The sequence below is a fragment of the Aplidium turbinatum genome, chromosome 2, assembly GCF_918807975.1.
Source record: "Aplidium turbinatum chromosome 2, kaAplTurb1.1, whole genome shotgun sequence".
In the NCBI taxonomy this organism is placed as follows: Eukaryota; Metazoa; Chordata; class Ascidiacea; order Aplousobranchia; family Polyclinidae; genus Aplidium; species Aplidium turbinatum.
In genome coordinates this window covers 56,534,095-56,555,767 of record NC_137473.1, presented here as the reverse complement: position 1 = coordinate 56,555,767, position 21,673 = coordinate 56,534,095, and the positions used below count along the sequence as shown (strand labels likewise).

Below are 21,673 nucleotides of genomic sequence, written 5' to 3'. Positions count from 1 at the left end.
TCTTCATTGGGTTTGGGTGTTATGTTTAAGGGGGCTAGAGTTGCTCCAGGCAAACAATTTAAACTTTGCCTTGATCGCCTAACTTAATCTCAAAAACAATGGTCCGTCACTAACAACGAGTACCATGTTTGGTTCCCAAGCAACATGGTTGCTTCACAGCATCCGAATGGTACTGCACTTCATCTTGCTGGGTGACTGGTGGGTCTTCTTCGGGCTCCTTATGGAAGAAGTTTTGAATCGAAATTACATTTATTTTCTATATCTCCTTTCCCTGATACGGTACTTTGGATATTTTACAGATAAAGCGACTTTCGCTTCTAAACTGCATGACATCACACTTGCGCAAAGCGAAGCGTTGCATTCATTTTGTTACGTCACTGAAAGACCACTGATGCCGCTGGAATGGTGGAGAGGTAATGAATGACGTCATTAATTGATTTCTTCATCTTGATTGAAGCCAACCAATCCTCTTCTATGACGTAACTTATTTCATTGTTACGTCATTACAGACCAAGAACTTCTTCAAAGCGGTGATCGCGTCATGATGACGGAATTGGACAACGGCTACGTAGCTCTGCATATCGATCACGTGAACTATGATGACGCAGGTGTCTACCGTTGCGTGTCGGTTGATGACGTCACAATGTGCATTGTCACTGTAGCTGAAGATGGTTGATCGTGTTCATGTTCAGTTCAGTGCTGTATATTATTGATCGGAAATAAATGAACAGAAGTTGCTTGAAACTCGCTTGGCTGTTGATAGAAAGTGTGAGTCACTTCACTGCCGATGATTCGTCTGGATAGACAGATGATGTTCCCAACACCGCCATGCCCCGATGGACGGATCAGCTACTTCTTAGATTCAGGTTCAGTAACCGACCTGCGTCATTAATTCAAAGCCACTACAGTTATAAGAAATTGCCAGGATTGAGCTCTCAAAGAATTTTTCTTAGAAAATAAAGGTTTGCCGCAATCAACCTCCAAAAAAATAAATAGCCTAAAAATAAGAAGTCAATATATAAAATTTGTGAAATAAACCATAAATACTATTAATACTACAAAAAGTGCTCAATGCCAAGCAAAAAGCCAAGCAGAGCGAATTACATTAAATATAGATATTACTTTCTAAAACCTCTACAGTCTGTTTCGCCCTAAAAGGGAGATCATCAGAAGGTCCTTATTCAAACAGAATCAAAAATTAAATTCAAATAAAATTTGTGAAATAAATGACCTTCCACAAGTTAGAAACTGTGAAGATTGAAACAAGAGGTTTTCTCAGTCCGAAAATTTCTCTTATACCAGCACAGCACATTTCTCTTATACCAGCAGCATTATACCACGACATCTGTGCTTCCGTTTCGCTTGGAAGTTGACACCGAAGTTTAAAAGGTAACTTCATGCTCCACTCTAGGTAAGGGAAGTGTGGGACCCATGGACAGGCCCGGTGCTAGGAACCGCGGGGCCCAATTAGAAATGTGATGACGGGGCCCCTACTCTTCATAGCAAAATTTATGGGTGTTTATATATCATAAAATACATACCAGTACATACAAACTACAAAGATAGACATTTATTACTTGCTATAAAACAAATTAAAGGTAATGTGGATGTTTATTTACGATATGTTGTTTTACTTTTAATAGCAAAAAAGGAAAATTAGGCAATTAACCTTTAGTTTTTCAGAAAAAAACTTTTCTTGCCTTTTTATTAGCAAAGTCATTCAAAATAACTTCAAAGTCAATGGCTTTAGCAATCTCGCATTCTATAGAAAGCATTGACAAACTGTTAAGTCTTTCTTGCGCGATTGTAGATCTCAAGTACGTTTTAATTAGTTTCAGCTTTGAAAAGCTTCTTTCCCCTGATGCAACAGTTATTGGCATCGTCAAATAAATCCTCAATGCAATGAAAACATTAGGAAATGTTGTAAATCTATTGTTTTCTATCAAGTGTTCAAAGAGGGCATACGGCTTAATTCTGGGTTGAAGGAAAGTTTTTAGAGCTTCAAGTTCTTCAGCTACCATATACCCATCAATATCTTTGTTTTTTTCTGTAACAATCTTTTCTTCAGCGTCCTGTCTTCTTGTGGTAATTGTTAAAGCAGCTTCAAGGTTTGATGTGTGCTCCCTTATTTCCTCCTTTCGCATATCTTGAAAGCTATTTATAAATCCAAATAATTTTGCATGATCTTTAAGTTGTTTAAATCTACTTTCCATTGACTGAATAGCTTGATCGAGGACTAAGTTGAAGCATTGAACTCTGTACATTTCTTTTGGATCATCATTAGGTTGATCCTCTGCTTCATACAAAAACATTCGCTTCCTTCGACGTATCTTTTTTTCATGAAATTTTCTAGACTCCGGTGGTAATTCAATCGATTCAGCCAATTCATTTGCACCTATTAGAACATCATTAAAGCCTTCTTCTCTATAATTTCTTAGCCATGACAAGAGTGTTTTAAATGACTCTATACCTTTATTAATATCTTTTGTTTCACTTTGTAGTTCCTTGCTTACGTAGTTAACTTTAAAAAGTACTTCATACCAAAATATCAAAGAAACACAAAATTTGTAGTCTTTTAGCTAGTTTGCTAAAGATTCAGCTTCTGCTTTTACCATCGGCTCATTTGTTATCTCTGATATTTCAACAAGAGCATCATATACTTCTCCAACCTGATAACGGATAGCTTTAACACTGTCAATGCGACATTCCCATCTTGTAGTGCTCAAGGGTTTTACTGATAACCCAGGTAGCCTACATATTTTTTAAAAATAGCCCACCTCTTAGTTGATGCCGAGAACAATGTGTAGATCGATTGTAAAACTCCAGAGAATGTTATAGCATCTGGACAACATTTGGCTACATCTCCGAGTAATAGGTTATAATTCTGACATGCACAGGGTACAAAAAACGCTCTTGAATTTTCTTTCAGTAGTCGTGCTTGTACTCCAGATGTGTGACCTTTCATGTTGCTACCGTTGTCGTAGCCTTGGCCTCGAATATGTTGCACTTCTAAATTTATTTCCTTCAGTGTGCTTAATAGTGTTTTATACAAATCTTCTCCTGTGCTACTTTGAACTTGTATAAACTTAACAAAATGTTCAAAGACACCTGGAGGAGTCAAGTTACCATCAGACACATACCTGATAATTAGAGACATTTGCTCTTGATGACTTATATCAGGAGTGCAGTCTAAAATAATGGCATAGTACTTAGCTGCTTTTACACGTTTCAGTATCTCATTCAAAGTAGCTGTAGCCATGATATGTAGAAGTTCATTCTGAGTATCTTTTCCTAAATAATGATTTTTAATCTCGTTTGTCTTGATTTTTCGCAAATGCATGTCAAGAACAGGATCAAACTTTCCAACTAACTCCACAAGACCTAAAAAGTTTCCATTGTGAACACTCTCATGTCGAACATTTTCATTTGTTTCCCTAAACGCTAAATTTTTCTCTGCAAGAAACTGCACTATAGCTACTAGCCTTTCAAACACTTGCTGCCAGTGCTTTGCTTGCTCATTGATAATTTTTTCTTGATTTTTATCAATTGTTTGTCCACTACAAAGTCTTTTACGTATAGCTCCCAGTGACTGCATGTAGCTTCCATATGGTTTGTTGATTTTTCATGCTGACATAACCTTGTGTGAACATTAGACCAATCGTTGACAAGGCCGTGGATGCATTCTTTACAAAAAGTTTGCAATAAAAGCAATAAATTCTATCAGCAGACTTAGAATATATAATCCAAGGTCTTTCAACACTCTCCCCATTCAGAAGTTTTCTCTTACAGTGGAATTTTGAAAAACACAATCCTTTCCCATTTCTTGGAAAGCTATTCCCAAGAATATTTTGAGGACCTTTCATTGCTAAATAATCTCTAAGGTTGTTATTCATAGATGTTAGCCAATTTGCTGGGTCATCGTCCATAATATTTACAGCTGTACTTATGAATGATACATTACTGTATGCTGACGTTTGGGCTTGCTTTTTTCCGGTTATGATTCTGCATTCTGCATTGGAACTTTCCTGTGATGAATTGAGATTGTCTTCAATTCTATTCACTGCTGTGTCATTCTTTTCTAATTCGTTATTTATCTCCGATGTGTATTGATCAACTGTTGTCGGATTCATGGTTATACCACTTTCTGAATTGCTATTATTTTCTTCATTCTCAATCCTTGAGCGCTTCAAAGGTGGGGTAACAAGGAATTTATCGATAGCCCCTCTTTGTTTTTCATTTTCAGCTTCTTTTGCCTTCGCCAATGCTCTTTTCTGGTTACCACTTAAATACTTGCGTCCTTTATCTCGATCTCTGCTAGTATTTCCCATGATATAAGGCTTATTTATATCATATTTATCTCTTTTAGAATAAAGTTCAAAAATCTTAATCTGAGTTTCTGTAATGAAGCAGTACAGAAAAATTTAATTGCTAATGGTGACATAACGATAATTTACTAAAATTACTGTAGCACCTATCACTTACCGAAATAAAGAGACTATTTCTTTAATACTGTATGACTTAACACAACTAGACCTGCAACTATAACTTAGTTAAACGATTAAGCATACAAAAGAACTACATTTAAGATTAAGCTTGCTTCAAGTCTTAATACGACACACTTTAAAAGAACGAATGATCAGAGCTGCCAGATTTTTGACAAAAAAAGTAGCAAAAAAGTAGCAAAATGGCTTGATAAGTAGCCCAATCTGGCAACTCTGCGAATGATTGCAAGCAAGCAACCATATTCATTATGACGTAACAGGCAGACACAGAAATATAACTTTGATTTAGTTACGATGCATAACAAATTGATGTTATGAGAAAGAATATTATTTCAATTTTTATTTTACGTTTCAGTAGTATTTTAAACCTCGTAATACAGAAAGACCCCCGCTAGCGCGGGGCCCCTTCAAGATGCGGGGCCCAATTTGATCTAATCGGTCAAATCGGCCTAAAACCGGCCCTGCCCATGGAACGTTTTTATTCATTGATCACCATGTCTACAAATTAAATTAAAATTTCTTAATTTTTTTTCTACATTGTTGACTTGAGAGACTAACCCACTCTTACAACCAATTCATTTTCAATGTTTATCACAAAAACTTTTAAAAAGTTGTTAACTGTTCCAAAGGCCCCATCCATGTGTCACCAATGGAACACCTAATAAGAATTTTAGAACAGCATTAAAACACATGTAAAACATGCAATCTGGGAATTTTAAATTTTTGTACAGAATCATTCGCAAAACATGTTGAACAATCAAAACAGGAGAGCCACAGACCAAGCCTTATTTTAGAGTATTTTAAATAAAAATAAAATAAATACAAAATAAAAGAATAAAACAAACGCACAATGCAGACTTGGGCTCATTGTATTTAAACAACAGCAATTACAGTTTTCTGCAGTTGTTATTCAGAAAATAGACTTTTTTGATTTGTTTGGCTTAAAAGTCGGCAAAAGCTAAACGACAAGGATTCCATAAACGCTTTGGAATGCAATTGGTCCCACATAGTTAATAAATGCAAAAACGACATTTAAATTGTTCAAGCTCAGCTTGGGTGGGCTAAACCTATATTCATCTTTAAGCTTAATACTTTTACTTGTCAAGGCGCCACAACTTATGGCTATTGATTTATTCGGACGAAAGAATTCCTTTCATACAGAGAGCCAAAAAGGTTGTTTTCACCTATGAAATCACGCAAATGCTATTTGCAGTCAAAGAAGAAAGAAATCTCCACCATTCTTATTTTGATTATAGAATTGGTGTTTTCTAATCGAAAGAAGATCTTTATATTTCACAGGGGACTAAGTAATCTGATACTCCATTGGTCCCATCCCACTGTACCCATATAGGTCCCACATCTCCCACTGATGGGAACGTGTGATTGAAGTTGAAGTTATTAGACAATTGAAGTTCTGTAATAGCATGACTCAAGGTGCAAAGCAGTAAAACTTTGTTTTTCTTTCTAAAACCACACGCTCTTTTCCTTCTGTCGTTATTTCCGTTTGTTCGTTTGAAGCAAAAAATATTGTCAACAAGTTGACTGGATAATATTATCAGGAAATAAATAACTGTCTCAGAGTTATCATGCGTCAGATCATCCATCAAGCCAACAGCAATTATTTTGTTACTTGGGAAGTAGGCCATACGGCGAAGCCAATGATTGTGTGCTTGTGAAGAAGGGGCGTTCCCTTATTACCCTTGTGGCAAGAATAAGGTGCGATACTGATGAGCCCAGTTTCATGGGTGAAACACAAGTGCTGGCAATGTCACGCTTAAATGTCTCATTTACAAAGCAAAAAATTGAGAACATAACATGACAACACTGGAAGAAGTTACTTTGCCTTGTCTTGTGTGACTTGAAATTAAAACAAAATTCCTAAACCAGACAAGAACAAAGTTGTTATTCATGGGAATATGAAGAAGATGTTGAGAATGGAAGAGAGAAAGTAAATCCGGTGAGAAGTAAAATGAAAGAAAATGAAACAAACTTTTAAGGTTGTTTCTCCAGACAAACAAATTTGTCTTCACGTCGATTCTAAGGATCAATCACCATGTCTGGGTGTACCATGTCTGGGTGTACCATGTCTGGGTGTACCATGTCTGGGTGCACCATGTCTGGGTGTACCATGTCTGGGTGTACCATGTCTGGGTGCACCATGTCTGGGTGTACCATGTCTGGGTGTACCATGTCTGGGTGTACCATGTCTGGGTGTACCATGTCTGGGTGTACCATGTCTGGGTGTACCATGTTGTCTGTGAGTGACAACAGGTTAAAAAGTAAGTGAGAAAATATTTTCAAGCCTTAAATGCTTCTATATTTTGTAACGGTTCGTAATTTCGTGACGCAAACCATGGTGTCGATGGAGAGGTAAATAACAACAACGCTACTTTCCGTTCATTGTGACGCCACAGTAGCTGAGATATACATAGTGACTGCATTGTCTTCATATTTTTATCATATTAACAATGTAACCACATTATTTTCGGATCTGCACTACTTGACGCAAGAAAGAACAAAGTTTTTAAAGTTTGTGATGACTTGACATGAAATCGAACTCAGATCCACTGTGTCTGAGGCTTTTGGTTCGGTAATCCTGGATGTTACAGAAAGAACCATTGAGCTCAGACGCCAGTGTCCGCCAACACTGCTCGGTTAACGTGGATGCAAACGTGGGAAGCAACATAGCCAACTAATCAGCTCTCGACATGCATGATTGACTGCGACGTCGATGGTCTGACCAGCGTTGCAACAAACCTTGTGCAAGTTTTCACATCTGCCGTGATTGATATTTCAAAAAGGCTTTATAATAATTAGAAAAGAAATGTTTCTTTATGCTGAGAGCATTTTCACGTCAAACCGTCTTTGACTACGTCATGGTTAGGTGGAAAACAAATTTGTCTCGCGAGCTTTCAAAAAATTGTAAAAGCAACTGCAACCCAATCCAGCATGGCGGCATTGCGGTGGGCTGTGCAGAGGATTTCCCTGGACCACAAACTCCTAATCTCATTAATCCTTCAGAGTCCCGTTTGCAATTTGCTTGTGTTTCATTCATGACGTCACAATAGCGATATCATTGCAAGCGCGGGTGATGATAAGAGATGACGTCACGTCGCCAGCTGGCCTCCAGGGATTGGCTATATTTGGAGCATTTATCTTTGACGTCACCATTCGTCTAATCAGCACAATCGATAGTGACGAGATAGTTGCAGCGAAATGATGCGCAGTCGACCTTGAGCTTAGCCAGGAAGAAGCTAAGTTACAGTTTGCGTAAAAGTCGAGTTAGAAATTTTTTTTAACAATTGAAACGTCAATAAACGTTCGATTTCCGTCAAACAAGCAGCTAATGCGAACCACTCAACGTGATTGTGAATTTGTGACAATCCAATGGTTTGTAGAGGTTTTGTGGAAGCTTCCAAAATCGAGATAGAAATTGTATGAGCCAACCAACAGCGCAGAAGAGAGGCAGTAATGGCAAATTGTGAAGACCATCACACTTTTCCAGAAGCAGCAGGCAAGCAGAAATTGTGATGTGTAAGTCAAAAGGCATTAAATGGTGTGCGTCATTGGAAGCAGCTATGATTCTTACAAACTTCAAAGATTTCGAAAACGAAGATTTTCAAATTTTTGTTTTCAAGTTTTGTACGAGCCAATCGGAGCAATCGTGTGCTGGTTGCTAACATTGATTCAGCATCGGAAAACATTGTTACAACAAACATTAGAAAATTGTTTCAATACTGTATATTTGACAAATTCATAGATAGTTTCAGCAGTTAGTAGGCTCAGTGTACATCACTCTGTGAGGTGGACTCGATCGAAGGTAACATGAGCGCTTGGAGGTATCTGACGGATACAGAAGATGATCTCAGAGTATAGGAGGAAGTCGAAACTATTAACATCAGCTCCTCTGCCGTGTGCGGGATGCTGATGAGATAATTGTCAAATAATTTCAGAGAAATATTTATATTGATCAGATTGGATACCATGTTGCTGGAAAGGAGTCTTTATTCGATAATAAACTAATAACTCCAAGGAGCACCACAGTAATGTTTTGTTTATGTCTAAGATGTTTATAAAATTTAGTTTCGGGAGAGACTTTTCTTTCTTGTACCAAAGACAGACAAGACACAACAATACCACAGGGTTGAGCATAAGTTGAGCATTATATTATATATTGTTGTAATGCTCAACCCTGTGGTATTATTGTGTCTTGCCTGTCTTTGGTTTATACAATCACCGTCAAATAAGTTCAAAATAGAAGAGTACAGCCAGATTCATCTGCTGGATCAAAGTGAACAAGTGAGGCATTGCGTAGTGGCTTTGCGTAGAACCAACCACTCTCATCGCAGGTCTGAAGTAAGGTTTTGTTTACATCATCTCATTGCTGCTGATCTTGTTCTGTGGCGTCATCTTGTGGCGGTATCACGCAAAGATTTGCTATTCTCTCGTCGCCATCAAGTGAAACGTCACCCTCGGCAATTATTGCATCACTATGACAACACCATATCAGGATAACAATTTAAATTTGTTCACCGACTGCGACCAACTATGTCACGTGATACACGTCATCTACCTGGACCGAGTGAAGAAGAACAAGTGCGCTGGTGAGTGAAGACTTCATTGAAGTGAAGAATGCTTAACTCTAGCAACGCTGCATGACAAGACCAACGTATTTATATTTAACCAGCCTTTCGATGGCAGCATTAACGTTTGTTGTATTGCGTAGTGCCTCCGTATATCCTACGTCAAGTTGACGACACGGCTTGCGATTACGGCCAGCTGGCCAAGTTGCATTGTGACGTCACCGGACAGCCAGAGCCGACGGTGAGTTGGTTCAAGGAGCGGTCCAAGGTGAAGCTGTGCGAGTACAGCGGAAAGTACGCAGTAGTTAAGAACTGCGGACACGTCATGCTCATGATCCATGACGTCACCTCTGATGACATAGGGTCGTACACTTGCAAGGTATTTACAATTTTCATCTCGGGTTGAATATTTTAATAACCGTATCTGTCACTGGCGTAGACCTTATGGTCTCGCCCTCTGCTAATTCAGCAATTTCACATAGAAGCAGTGACGCTAGAAACCTGAGATTTATTTACTTTTACTTTTTTTTCTTGCCCCAAATTTTAATCCCGAATATGTTGGTATCGGATAATTGTGAAGTTCACAATAAACCTTTTGTCACAGCCAGTTATGAAATGCAGGAAAATTTCGGATTTATTCAATAGCTTGATTGACAGTTTACTATTAGCGTGCGGTTTCATTTTGTGCTTGTCAGTCAAACGCGCCAGCGCTAAAATTCCAGGCAGCAAAATCCGTCTTTTTACATTGATTCAACGTCGATTTTGCTGTCTGGGTAGGGAGTCGGTCTTTGACGCAATATGAGTCATTCTTTGCTGGCAGACAATAATTAGGAAGGTATTTCGTTATTTGCGCAAATTGCTTTGTAGTGCAAAAAGTGCATGGAATACTGCTTGCACAGAAACGGAAAAACAAAATTGATGAAATTCTGTGTTCAATACAAGAAGACTTTCAAAATGAAATGTCAACTGAAAAATTTGACCAAGAAATGGCGAAAATAGGTCTAAAACCGAGTCTTTATCACCTTTTCTACCTAAAATACACAATCACGAATATATTTTGCGAAATAAATTGATTGAAGTGATAGATAAGGCTTTTGACCAACAGCATACTTTTTCCCGGTGTTATTTGATATAAGCCGACGGAGTAATTAGCAATGAGAGACGTAGACCTGATGGTCTCGGCCAGTAACTCTTGCCGCCAAAAGGAAGCAGTGACAGATACGGTTAAGTTTTGTTGATTTAATTGAAATGGTTTGGAACGGCGTTGACTTCCATTGAACAAGTGCAACTTTCCTCTGGCAACATAAATCAAAATGTCTAAACTTGTACAACTTTGTTGGGCAACACCTCCACAATGCATGCATGGACTGATGTTTGCTGACAGTTGTTGGGTATGCTAAGGTGATATTTGATTGACAGCTAACCTATCAATTTGTTCAATTCTCTTGGAAACTATTTTGAAGCAGCTTGTGTTTGGAAAGCCGATTCTTGCACAAATGTGCAACCAGGGATTGTGATGTGATAAGAACATGATTAAATCTGCATTTGTAGATCCAAATTTGCATTGGGGTGATTGCGTTGGTAACATCGGCGTTTAAGATTACTTGCCACTTTCACATGTTCAATTAAAAATACTCCACATTTCAAAACTCCAGGCTAGACTGATGTTGCAAAGGTGGAATGAATCCAGCAGCATTGAGACGTTACAGCAATGAGATGAAATGCAGGCCACCAACATGTCATCTATTAATGTGCCCTATTGTTATGTCATCAGCTGCTCCCCAGCCTCAATTGTACTGATGAAAATTGAAAATTCCACTTTTAAAGCCTTTACCTTTGCATTTCACCTTTAGAGCATTGGCATCTCTTTTTAATACTGCAACCACGCTTCAGAAGTCTTGTGTCCAATTCATGTTAAATAACGTTTACATTATGTAGTTTCTTCTACTTCGTTCGATGTTCACCTGAGCACCAAGTGTTCAGCTTGGTGATTTAGTTTTTCCGCATTGTTTTGAGTTGCCAGTTCAATAAGCGTTGTATTATCCATCATGTTGCGTTATTGTAATGCAAATAGACTTCATCCAGTTGTTGGCCCCACAGAGACGCAAACAGTGTAGTGTCAGTGCTTTGATAACTAGCTCAGGCTCTAGTGCTGATAGATTTGAGGTCGATTCCGGTTCAGGTCAAACCGAAGATTTAAAAACGGTACCGATTATGTTCTTTCTTGCATAACGCAGTGAAGATAAGTCGGGTGATAATGTTATGGTGAAGCTTGATATAAAATTTAAAAAAAATTGTCCTGTCGTCAAAAGGCCTTAGCAGTTGTACAGCGACAATAAATAAAACCATAACATTATTATTAGTAGTAGGTTGGTTGACTGAGGTGCAAGTATGACAGTATTGAAATATATTTATCCGTATCATTTATACCAGGACGGTAGCTGATGTTGTTTGTATCAGCATTGCATACATGACGTCAACTTGAATTTGCAACCCGCTTCAAGTTAATAGTTAGTTGGGTTGATTCCCAAGATCAGAAAACCTTCACTAGATCAAAGTGCATGTGAGTTTCTGATTTTGAAAACCAACCAAGCTCACTATCTTCCAAGACGCGTGGGATACTGCAAGCACTTGTGTGCGGGGGTCCTATGCTATGCGCCACTAAGCCCTAGGGTTTGAATAGACCAAATATTTTCGTCTATAGCGCAATGATATGATTCGACAAATATGTGATGTCAGCCTAAAGACCTGACCACAGTGCGATGAACCGCGTTGCTGAATCGACTGGGTCTTGATGACATCGATCATATTCTAAGAGAGAGAAGGTGCATCTGGAACGGACATGTAGAAAGAGCTACAAGTGCAGTGAAGTTAGCTGGCAGAGCCGCAGTTTACAAATTCTAAGAAGACATGGGGTTGGTAGGCAAAATTAACTTGGAAAGCGATTACACTGAAAGACCGTAGAGAATAGAATTTAAAGGAATCCATCCCTCGTGACCGTGAGAAGTGGAGATTTGATGTGCAATCTGCCATGGGTGCAGCTTGCAGGTTATCTGGAGTGGGGCCGACGAATGCAAAACTGCCCCGCAAAACCTGCACGGTAAAAAACAAAAACTCCATGACGATGATAATGATTCAACGTTTGCAAACGTCCAATCAATGTATAACGGAATGATTTTCGATGATGCGCTGACTGAAGTAAACAATGCATTGAAATGCAGGTGCTTCGAGTGTTTGAGTGTCGACACAAGTTAAAGGCAGGTGCTGGTATCAATGTGGTGACTTGTTGGTTTCCAGACGGAAAAATCCATCACTTTTACATTGATTCAACGTCTGCATACGTTGGATCAATGCAAACATGACGGGTGGTTCTGTTGGGTTGGTATCAATGTGACGTAAATGATGCTTTTCTTTCGTAAACCCAAAGTCTTACTGCCTAGAGTTACCATTGGGTAAAGCTGTCCATATGCTGGTTACTGGTAGCTTTAGATATGATTTCGTGTAGGCTCTCTCTGTAGCTATCATGGCTGTAGGAGTGTAGGTATCACAGCCCTCGATGTACAATGATGTTCCAGTCGTGTAGGCTACCGCTACATAAAACATGCAATTGCTTGCAATCATTTCGCATTACGTCATATCCGCTCCAAACCAGCGAGGTATGACGTGAAGCATGACGTCATGATGACCATTTTGTTTCAGGTGACCAACGAGTTGGGAGACGCGTCATCAACTGGGCGATTGTTCTACGCTCCGAGAAAAAGTAAGTTCGAATTAACACCAGCTCAGTGCATGGATACAATGATTGTGATGCAATAAACTGTAAAGATTACATCATTGTGTTTGTAAGGTGTCATTCCTCTGTAGTTGCGGAGTAAAAGTTTGGAGAAGTGTCTATGGGTGCGTAAAGTTTTGTACGTGCGACATTCTTCCTAACAATTACCTCAAACCCGATTGGTCAGTGGCCACATGCCTAGGTTTAACTTTGTCAAATGTTTACTTTCAGTTCGGAAGAAAGGATCATCAAATTCGAACCTAAAGAAACTCATCATGTGAGTATTCTGCGCATGCGCGTGTATGGTTAAGGTATCGCTTGACATGAATTTACTGTATTTTTAGCAATGAAACACTGAAGACGACAAAAGGAACATCTGACATGTCGACTCTTCTGCCCCACCTAATGCAAGATGAAACAATCGCCATTACATTCGCTATTTCCGCTAAAAGTCGCACTCCTAATGTGACAGGTAAAGTTGGTTTCGATTTCAATAACGATTCCGGTGGGTATCCAAGTTATCCCGAAACTAGGTATTGTGATATTTTCATAAAGTTGCTAACCTGCTTGGCTGATTGTGAAATGTGTTTGATAAAATGTCTCCTGCATTCTGGGAGCTTTTGTGTTCCAGCGCGATCAAGAAACAAGCGAAAGACTAAACATCGATTTACATCAACAAATGGTGATTTCACGTCATCAAGTGATGAAGTTACGTCATCAAACGATAACCTTACGTCAACTTATGATGACCTCACATCGACGTATGATGGGCTTACGTCAACTAACGATGATCTGACGTCAATAAGCGATGAGTGCGAGAGGTCTGAAAGCCATAAAGCAGCCCACCTTTCCAAGTAAGGTTCATTGAAGGTTTGTTCTTGATGCAAATGATAATTTTCCGCATTTGTAGAATTTCAGTATTTGAACATTTTTCAATAATATAATTATTCAGTATGACACTTAGATATTTGTCCGTAATTATAAAATGTAAAGAGCCCGATACAAGCCGGGTTGTAATCAATGCGCCTCTGTGCTTCGTTAATTTAAGCATGCTAAAAACGCATAGCTCTGTTTATTATGGAAACTCTAACGCCATTTTCATTCAGAACTTCCACCGGTAAAATTTCGAAGCTGAAACCTGTAAATTCAATGAAATCTGGGAGCTCGAAACTGAGAGCTGAAACTTAAATTCAACGAAACCTGAGAGCGCTTCCAAACAAAGTCTGAGTCATCAGAAGCTTCGTCGATCGCCTTCAGTTAGAATTGAACAACTATCATCGCTTTGTTTGATTGTGTTGAACTGATGTTTCACTATGTAGGTTTCACAACTTCGTGCTTTCTGACATCACATCTCCGTCATCATCCACTCAGTTCTTGACGTCATCAACGCAATCCACCTACGGAAGCGTATTCGGCATTGACTCTGACAGAGGTCTGACGTCACTATCCTAGAGTTTGCTTCAATGTCAATCAGCACTTAAATGCCACACAGCGGTCATGGTAAAGCAAATACATCACAGCTAGGTGGCATAAACCACTTCACGTTTATTCACCTATTTAGAAATATTATCATTATGGATACATTGGTAGATGTATAGCTCAGAAGTATTTTGTCACTTGATAAAGTAGGGGAAGTGCGGCCCTTCCTTGCTCATATGAACATTCAGTGTGGCCCTAGGTGATCATATGACCATCCAGTGTGGCTTTAGGTGATCATATGACCATTCAGTGTGGCCCTAGGCCTAGGTGATTTGATATATATCGAGAAGTTGAAATCTTTTTTAACGACACAAAACTTTGATTTATTGCCGAAGAATTACCGCATCAGTCACTTTCGTTTTCCCTTCCTGCTTCTTCACAGATTCTTCTTACTGCGGTTCCATTGATAATGACGTCACAATGAGGTTGCGATGGATCGCGCAGGGCGAACGAGAGTTCCAGAAGGAAACTTCTCAACAAGTTATTCCTGGTGGTAGGTACCAAGTAGAAGACTTTAGAATTCTTTGTCTTTCCTTCATCAACAAAAATTTATTGTCAGTTATAATTTATGGTCGCAACAGTCAAACTATGATCTTCATATCAAGAAGCAGCCACTTAAAAGTTGTTTCAACGAAATTTCAAATCGAAACTTCTACTTCGCTTAATTTTATCAGGTGCTTAAATCTACTGAAGCTTCAACATTTTATGCCGATTTTTATTTGTTAATTAGAAACTGCGATACTTCAAACGTCTGCTGAACAATTTCTCCAATCACAAAGAGTATCTTCACTTGAGAGTTTCCGAAAGTCACCGAAGAAGATGCGTTCCGAGATTTTCCGAAAATTACCGAAGATGCATTCTGTAGATTCCGCAAAACTGCGAAAGAAAACGCATCATGACAAAAGACATTTGCTGAAAAGGTGATAAGATCAGCAACTCATGAAAAGTGTCCTTAGCTTATGAGTTCATTATGAGTTGACGGGGATCTTGTGTCTACATAGTAGCCATGTAGTTCCTAACTTACAGTATGATACACGTCTACAACAGTGGCGTACCGTGACCACTTTGACAGGGTGTTCAGTGACGGCAAAGCAACAGCGGGGGGTCTGGGGGGCCTCCCCCAGAAAATTTTTAAAATTAACATTGAATTTGGTGCGTTCAGAGAGCATTTTTAGCACAAATTCTGAACATGAACAGAACTGACAAAAATAATGTTGTCGGAATGGAGAAGAATACAAAATAGATATTTATTTGACAGCGCATTGAATGAAAGACTTAATAATATCAAACATTAAGTTGCATTTCTAAAGTCACATACTTCAGTTCAGTTTTTATTTCCGACCATCAAAACGAACAATATTACTTGCCATAACACAGCAGGAGTCTGAAAAAACGCGAAAGTTAAAGCGTGCTCGAGATGGAAATGATTTACTTCATGCAAGGATTAGGCACGGTCGCAACACCTTGAGAAATGTACAAGCGAATTAAAAACAAACAGGTGAAAGTTAAAACAAAAAACAATAGCAAAGCAACTCGATAATAAACAAGAAAAGAAAGTCGATTGCTATGTTGGTCGGCTGTACTTTTATCCAGTAAAAACGAAAATGTTTAACACCTCGACTACAGAAGGAAAATTCATCTATAGCATAATTCGATTTTTCTTGTTTGCAATAAATTTTTGAATTACATCGTCGTAGAAAGCTTGCTTTTGCTTCAGTTCAAGCAAAAGTTGTTTCCAACGCTGATCACCTCAAACTCTAATCCAACAAGCTAAAACTTGCTATTGCCTGGGATTCCCCCAATGACGCGCCAAGGTGTGCAGATCAGCGAGTGCACAGCCTGGCTGACCTAAAACCATTGCTGTTTTCGCTGCCTTGTGACGTCATTTTTCTTAATTGTTTATTTTAAATAGCACTCGCCAAGCTGTCAGTGCACGCCCAGCTTAAAGGTAATGACCGAAAAAAATTAAAGGCAATGACCTCAAACGTTGGAGTATTAAAATTAGAAAGGGACGAGTTTTGCAATTGAAAAGAAAGCAATCAGCATGCAGCAAGATGTTAGAATATCATGAAAGTAAAGAAGAACATCGACAACCGATGGAAATTTTCTTTTTTTCTGGATTTCTTGGGGTGTGCAGTGCACACCTTGAACACCCTGAATATACGCCACTGGTCTACAAGCGTTGATTCAATGTAAAGTGACGGATATTGCTGACTGGGTCGTTTGCCTTGCACTTATGAACACATTGTCATGATGTCGCACGGTTGGTTTGGTCTTGAATTTTTATTCTCGGACTGACAAAGCCTTGATTAGTTATTCCTGGTAGTTTCGCATTCTTGTAAACGTAGAGGCTCTTGACGCAGGGCCGGTAATCAAGATTGGCAGAGTGAAGTTTTCGATTGTTGAAGTGTTGTAGCCGGGAAATTGATCCATCCATTAGATGCCACTGAATGGAGAGCAATCCTGAAATGCGTTGCGCACACCCCGAGGGGCAAACCAGCGCTGGGTAATCTTGAATCCGGTCCTTAACCATTGAGTTAACAGCGCGGACTAACTTATGAGGTGTACAAGCGTTGCAAGTTGGCAACACTGCTTTTGACATCAGGTTCTGTAATTAGATGCCATTCATCTGAAGGAGATGGGAGAGTGAAGAGGGAGTTATCATCAACGAGAGTGATTGGGTATCCTGGGAACTACAAGAAAAACAACAAAGCTTCTTTTAACTCGATTGGAGACAGGTCAATAATTGCATTGCCATGTTTATCTCCCGTCGTTATAACTGGGGCTGACCATACATTATTAGCAGATTCATGGAGGCGCTGGGTCGCGCCAACCAACCACACTTTTTATTAATTTAGTCAAATGCAAATTGTTCGTTTTGATCAAAACAGATTATTGCTTCTCAAAATGCGCAAAACCCATCAACACAAGATTAAATGTCCAAAAATTTTGTTTTGTGAAACGCAATCTTCCAGGCGTCAACAATGTTGTTCTGCTTTCGGACCGCAACTTTTCGGACCGACTTGCATTGTTTATTTTGTAGAAACTTTATTGAATAAATTCCTACAGAACTGATTCATTCGAGAAAAATCCACTTCTTGATGCTGACAATGCACACACAGCGGAATGTGGCTCATGCATCAGCCAATCACGTGGCGGCACGCCCCATGACCGCACTGTGGATGATGAAGAGTCGATTTCGGGCTACCAGGCGTTCGAGGACTCCTATCAACATCTGATGGAGGAGTTCGAGAAAGTTTCTCACTCACTGGCCCAGGTCGAAGGGCGACACCATGTGATAGAAAATCAAAATCTTGAAGAGAGTTTTCTTCCTGTCTACCCTCCACCAGGTGGCGCACAAGAACCAACGTTGGATTCGCCCGATGACAGATGTGGAGGTGGGGGTCAAAGTTTTTCAGAAAGAACAGTTTTCTAGAATTATGGCTTGCGCTTTGCACCATGCAACACAATAAGAAATATTACATCACAGACAGTGAAGTCGCCTCTCAATCGGTTGAGCTTCGAGTAATGTCAACAAATGATTTCACAGGCGCACTTCACGACTGGCAGATGAATGCAGATGATGACGTCATCACGACGTTGCTGGAGCTAAGCAAACAACAGAGTGTCTACGTCATAAATCTTTGCATAGGTTTGATTTGCAATTGTTTGATATTGATCTGAGTTTTAAAATGTTTTTGTTAAGTTTTTCTTATGATGTTTTTGTTCATCACTAGAATGATGTTCGCAATTGCGTCACAATAACTTTGTTTCGTCATTTTGACGTCATCATGTTTAGTGAGACAAAATCAAACAAACACAACAAAGTCGCGGAACGCCTTTTACGTCAGCAGTTCCTCGCTGCTCAAGATATCGTTTAACACATCTCGTCGACACCATGCGGCTGATGAAACTAGTATCTTATTACCACATGAAAGCAGCAACGACGCAATAAACGGGGAAATCGTGAAGCCAGAATTTTCTATTCCACTGCAGGTGAAGTTTCTTAAATTATTTCTTTCAACAATTCCCTGAATTACGTTGATCACTAGTTTTTGCAAGAAACAAGACCTTCAAGAGTCAAGACACTCTTTTGAATTTTTTCGAAAAATACTTTGAAGGATTAGACAACTAAAATTTGGCCACGACTTCAAATTATTTTGCCCTTAAACAACGTCCTTTTTATGAAATGACGTCCAATATCTTGTTAGTAGCTAACCAACAACAACACAGGATAGTTTGAAGGCATACAGATTGACTTCAGTCGTTTAAATTGTTCACCTGATTTCTTTACCTTAATGCTGGTAGTTGAAGCATGTGTGAAATTTTACAAAGTGAGTTATCAGAATGGTCTTTGCACAACAAAGACATTGGAACAACGTCCATCAACTGAAAGGCAAGAACTTCATTGCTACTCGTGAAGGAAAGTTTGACACTAATTATATTTGGGGTTTGTCATGGAGTTTATGCGCTTATTATTATTTCTTTTTAAAGGGTTATTAAAAAGGTCTTTGGTATGACGTGACAAAACGTTTCCCCAATAAGTTACTTTCATGTTCGAGAGTGGCCGCGTGACTATCACTTTGCGGCCTTCTCTATTTGCTGTAAATATTTGTAAATTGTCATCTGCGTCTGTAAAAAGCGGCCTGCAGTTACAAATTCTAATAGAAGAATATCCTCTTCGATTGTTTATTCATAATCACTGATTGTTACAGAACAGAACATTTTCACATATGACGTCATTCAATGTCGCCCTTATTGGTAACCCCGAGCCTACGATCACGTGGTTTTACAATGGAAGGCAATTGGATGTCACAGAGAATGGAACAGCGAATCAAATGGCGGCAGAGGGCGACATCGTGTGTATAGCTTGCAATGAAGCAGGCGAGGCGACATCCAGTGGCAAGATCACCATCCAAACAGAGATGGCGCCAGAGATAAAAGGTTAGATTTGAAAGAGATTTTCATGTTGATTTTCATTTTCAAGACGATTTTCAGTTTCGAATGCAAAAATATGTTTAATGTTATTGGTGGCTTTGATAAATTCGCCAATCGCTTGATTTGATGTCATGAATGCTTAACTCGACACTGGATATCGCGACGGTTTATGCAACTTGACGCCATTATTACGATCTTGACAAACGACATTTTGTACAAGTCGACGAATTCGGTATCTCTCTGGGCGTCATTGCATACTTTGTGCTGTGCAATTCTACAGTGCACTTGAGGCGATTCTTCTTTTTTTCTCACATTTTGTCGACTTTAACCCTTCCAAGGTGAGCACTGTGCAATTGCAAGCTTCAATTGGGGGTAAAGCTGGATCATAATTATGCAACATAATATGAGGTTGCTACAGTTTTCGGCAATGTCAGAAAATAATTAAATTTATCATTTAAAATTGCAAGAAAGCTGCATTATTGTTACAAAGAATAAAAAGAAATAAACAACAAGGCAAACACAACATCATGAGGGCCACGTTGATGGCAATGAATAAAATCTCCAAAAACATCGGATGAAATTATTATAAAGACAAATTGTATAGAAAAAATGTTACTGCGTCTCACTGTTTGCTCTTATTGGAGTCAATTGCACAAAATTGCGCTTCTGCTTTTATTCTCTTGCTTTGCACAGCAAATTGTCTCGTTTGGTTATTGAGCGAGTCGCTTGAGCTTTATCTCATACAAACAGTCATTGTCTACAAACTAAAGATAATTTGCTGATTTACTGAAAACCAATCAGTTACTGGTCGCCCTCCAGACGAGGTGTTCCAACAAACATATCGTTTTATAAAATGAGATAATCAAACAAGATTCATTCTGTTCTGCTTCACTATTCGACCACAGCACGCGTTTTTATGACATGTACTTTCAAACTGTATTAGCTGGGCAACGGTTTGCTTGCCATGATGGATGTTTTCTGTGAGTGCAATAAATCTTTTCTTAAACTAGTTTGATTTTTGGTGGATCAATGACGTCTCTTTACAAACAAAATGTGTGGTTTGCCAAGTTGAGATAAACAAGTCACGAGAACGCTAATTCGACGGTTCGTCTAACTAGGCAGCTTTTCCACTTTCTCTTCCAGTATCGCGTTAGGCGGGTTCCACTGTATGAACATTACTTTGATCTATATCCGAAAGATCCCTTTTTGCTTTGTTGCTTGTAAACAACATTACAAATATCGGCAAATCTTGTGGCGATAGTTGAAACTTATATTAAAAAAACAAAAGTAACTTCAACGGGTTTAACATGATGTATTACATACACAAATATAACATAATTAAAAATAAACTCTAACGTTTTCGACACGTAGGTGTGTCCTCATCAGGAATTACTTATCTGCAATATACATAAAATAAATAAATTATACGGTGGAAAACAGATCACATGAGGTTTTCCACAGTATAATTTAGTAATCATTCCTGTGTCACTCGTTCAGTTTGTGCCTTTCAGTCTGGAGTGTCGTTAGTATACAGTTATAGTGCAAAGTCAAATTTACCTTGCAATTTTCATTTTATGTATATTGCAGATATGTAATTCCTGACGAGGACACACGTACGTGTCGAAAACGTTAGAGTTTATTTTTAATTATGTTATATTTGTGCATGGCCTCCAGGTGGCCATGTAATTGTGTATGTAATACATCATGTTAAACCCGCCAAAGTTACTTTGTTTTATTTCTCTATGGTTCAACAAAGCACACTCTCCAGTAGCGTAGCTAGGAATTTTAAAAGGGGGGGGGGTTTTGACGATCCAGAGGCGGGGGGTCTGGGGGGCCTCCCCAGAAAATTTTAAAAAATTACTTTGAATTTGGTGCTTTCTGAGAGCATTTTCAACAAAAATGTGGGTATGAATATTCCTGTAAAATGATGCTGTCCTGTGGCATAGCATAAGGATAAGATCATGTTTTCTTCGGCATTTTTCGGAAATAAAGCTAAGTCTCTATGTTTTCTTGTTGCTAATTCCTGGCTGAGATGTTTGAATGCTTGGTATTGGCAAAACTCGCTCTTTTAATGCAATTTTGTTTAAATTTAGGCAGTTTTTTTTTGACTGAAAGCAGCATTCTCAATATCGTGACGTCACACGCGTGCCAAAGGGGGGGTTGTAACCCCCAAACTCCCCCCCCCTTGGCTACGCCACTGACACTCTCTACCAAAGCTTTATATTTTTAACTTTTCTGTAACTTTGCCTGTTGATAGTTTTAAACAGAAACATTTATGACCTCACAATAATTGTAAGAGTCCTTTTCGACTTTTGCCGCAATTGTAACGTAACAATCGTTCGCTGATCTCACGTCGACTGATGTCGAAAATGAAAATGATTGAGGTTTTGTAGCACAAC

The 21,673-nt window shown here is 39.0% G+C and overlaps 1 protein-coding gene across 1 annotated transcript; it reads right to left on the bottom strand.

Moving 5' to 3' along the window:
* Positions 1-868: 868 nt before the first annotated feature.
* Positions 869-4,130, bottom strand: LOC145764467 (uncharacterized). The gene is made up of 4 exons (XM_082576080.1): positions 3,788-4,130; positions 2,778-3,381; positions 1,731-2,433; positions 869-880 (listed from the first exon to the last, which is right to left on the bottom strand). Exons 1-4 carry the CDS (start codon positions 4,128-4,130, stop codon positions 869-871), a joined length of 1,662 nt encoding a protein of 553 aa, XP_082432206.1.
* Positions 4,131-21,673: the final 17,543 nt, after the last annotated feature.

Excerpts from the sequence above, each read along its gene's own strand:
- LOC145764467 (XM_082576080.1), bottom strand. The coding sequence starts at position 4,130 with ATGAATCCGACAACAGTTGATCAATACACATCGGAGATAAATAACGAA. Across the intron at positions 3,382-3,787 it reads GTGTTTTTCAAAATTCCACT|GTCTTGTGGAGTTAGTTGGA; the intron begins GTAAGAGAAAAC and ends GAAACTTTTTAG. Across the intron at positions 2,434-2,777 it reads TTCTCGGCATCAACTAAGAG|AAATTATAGAGAAGAAGGCT; the intron begins GTGGGCTATTTT and ends GTCATGGCTAAG.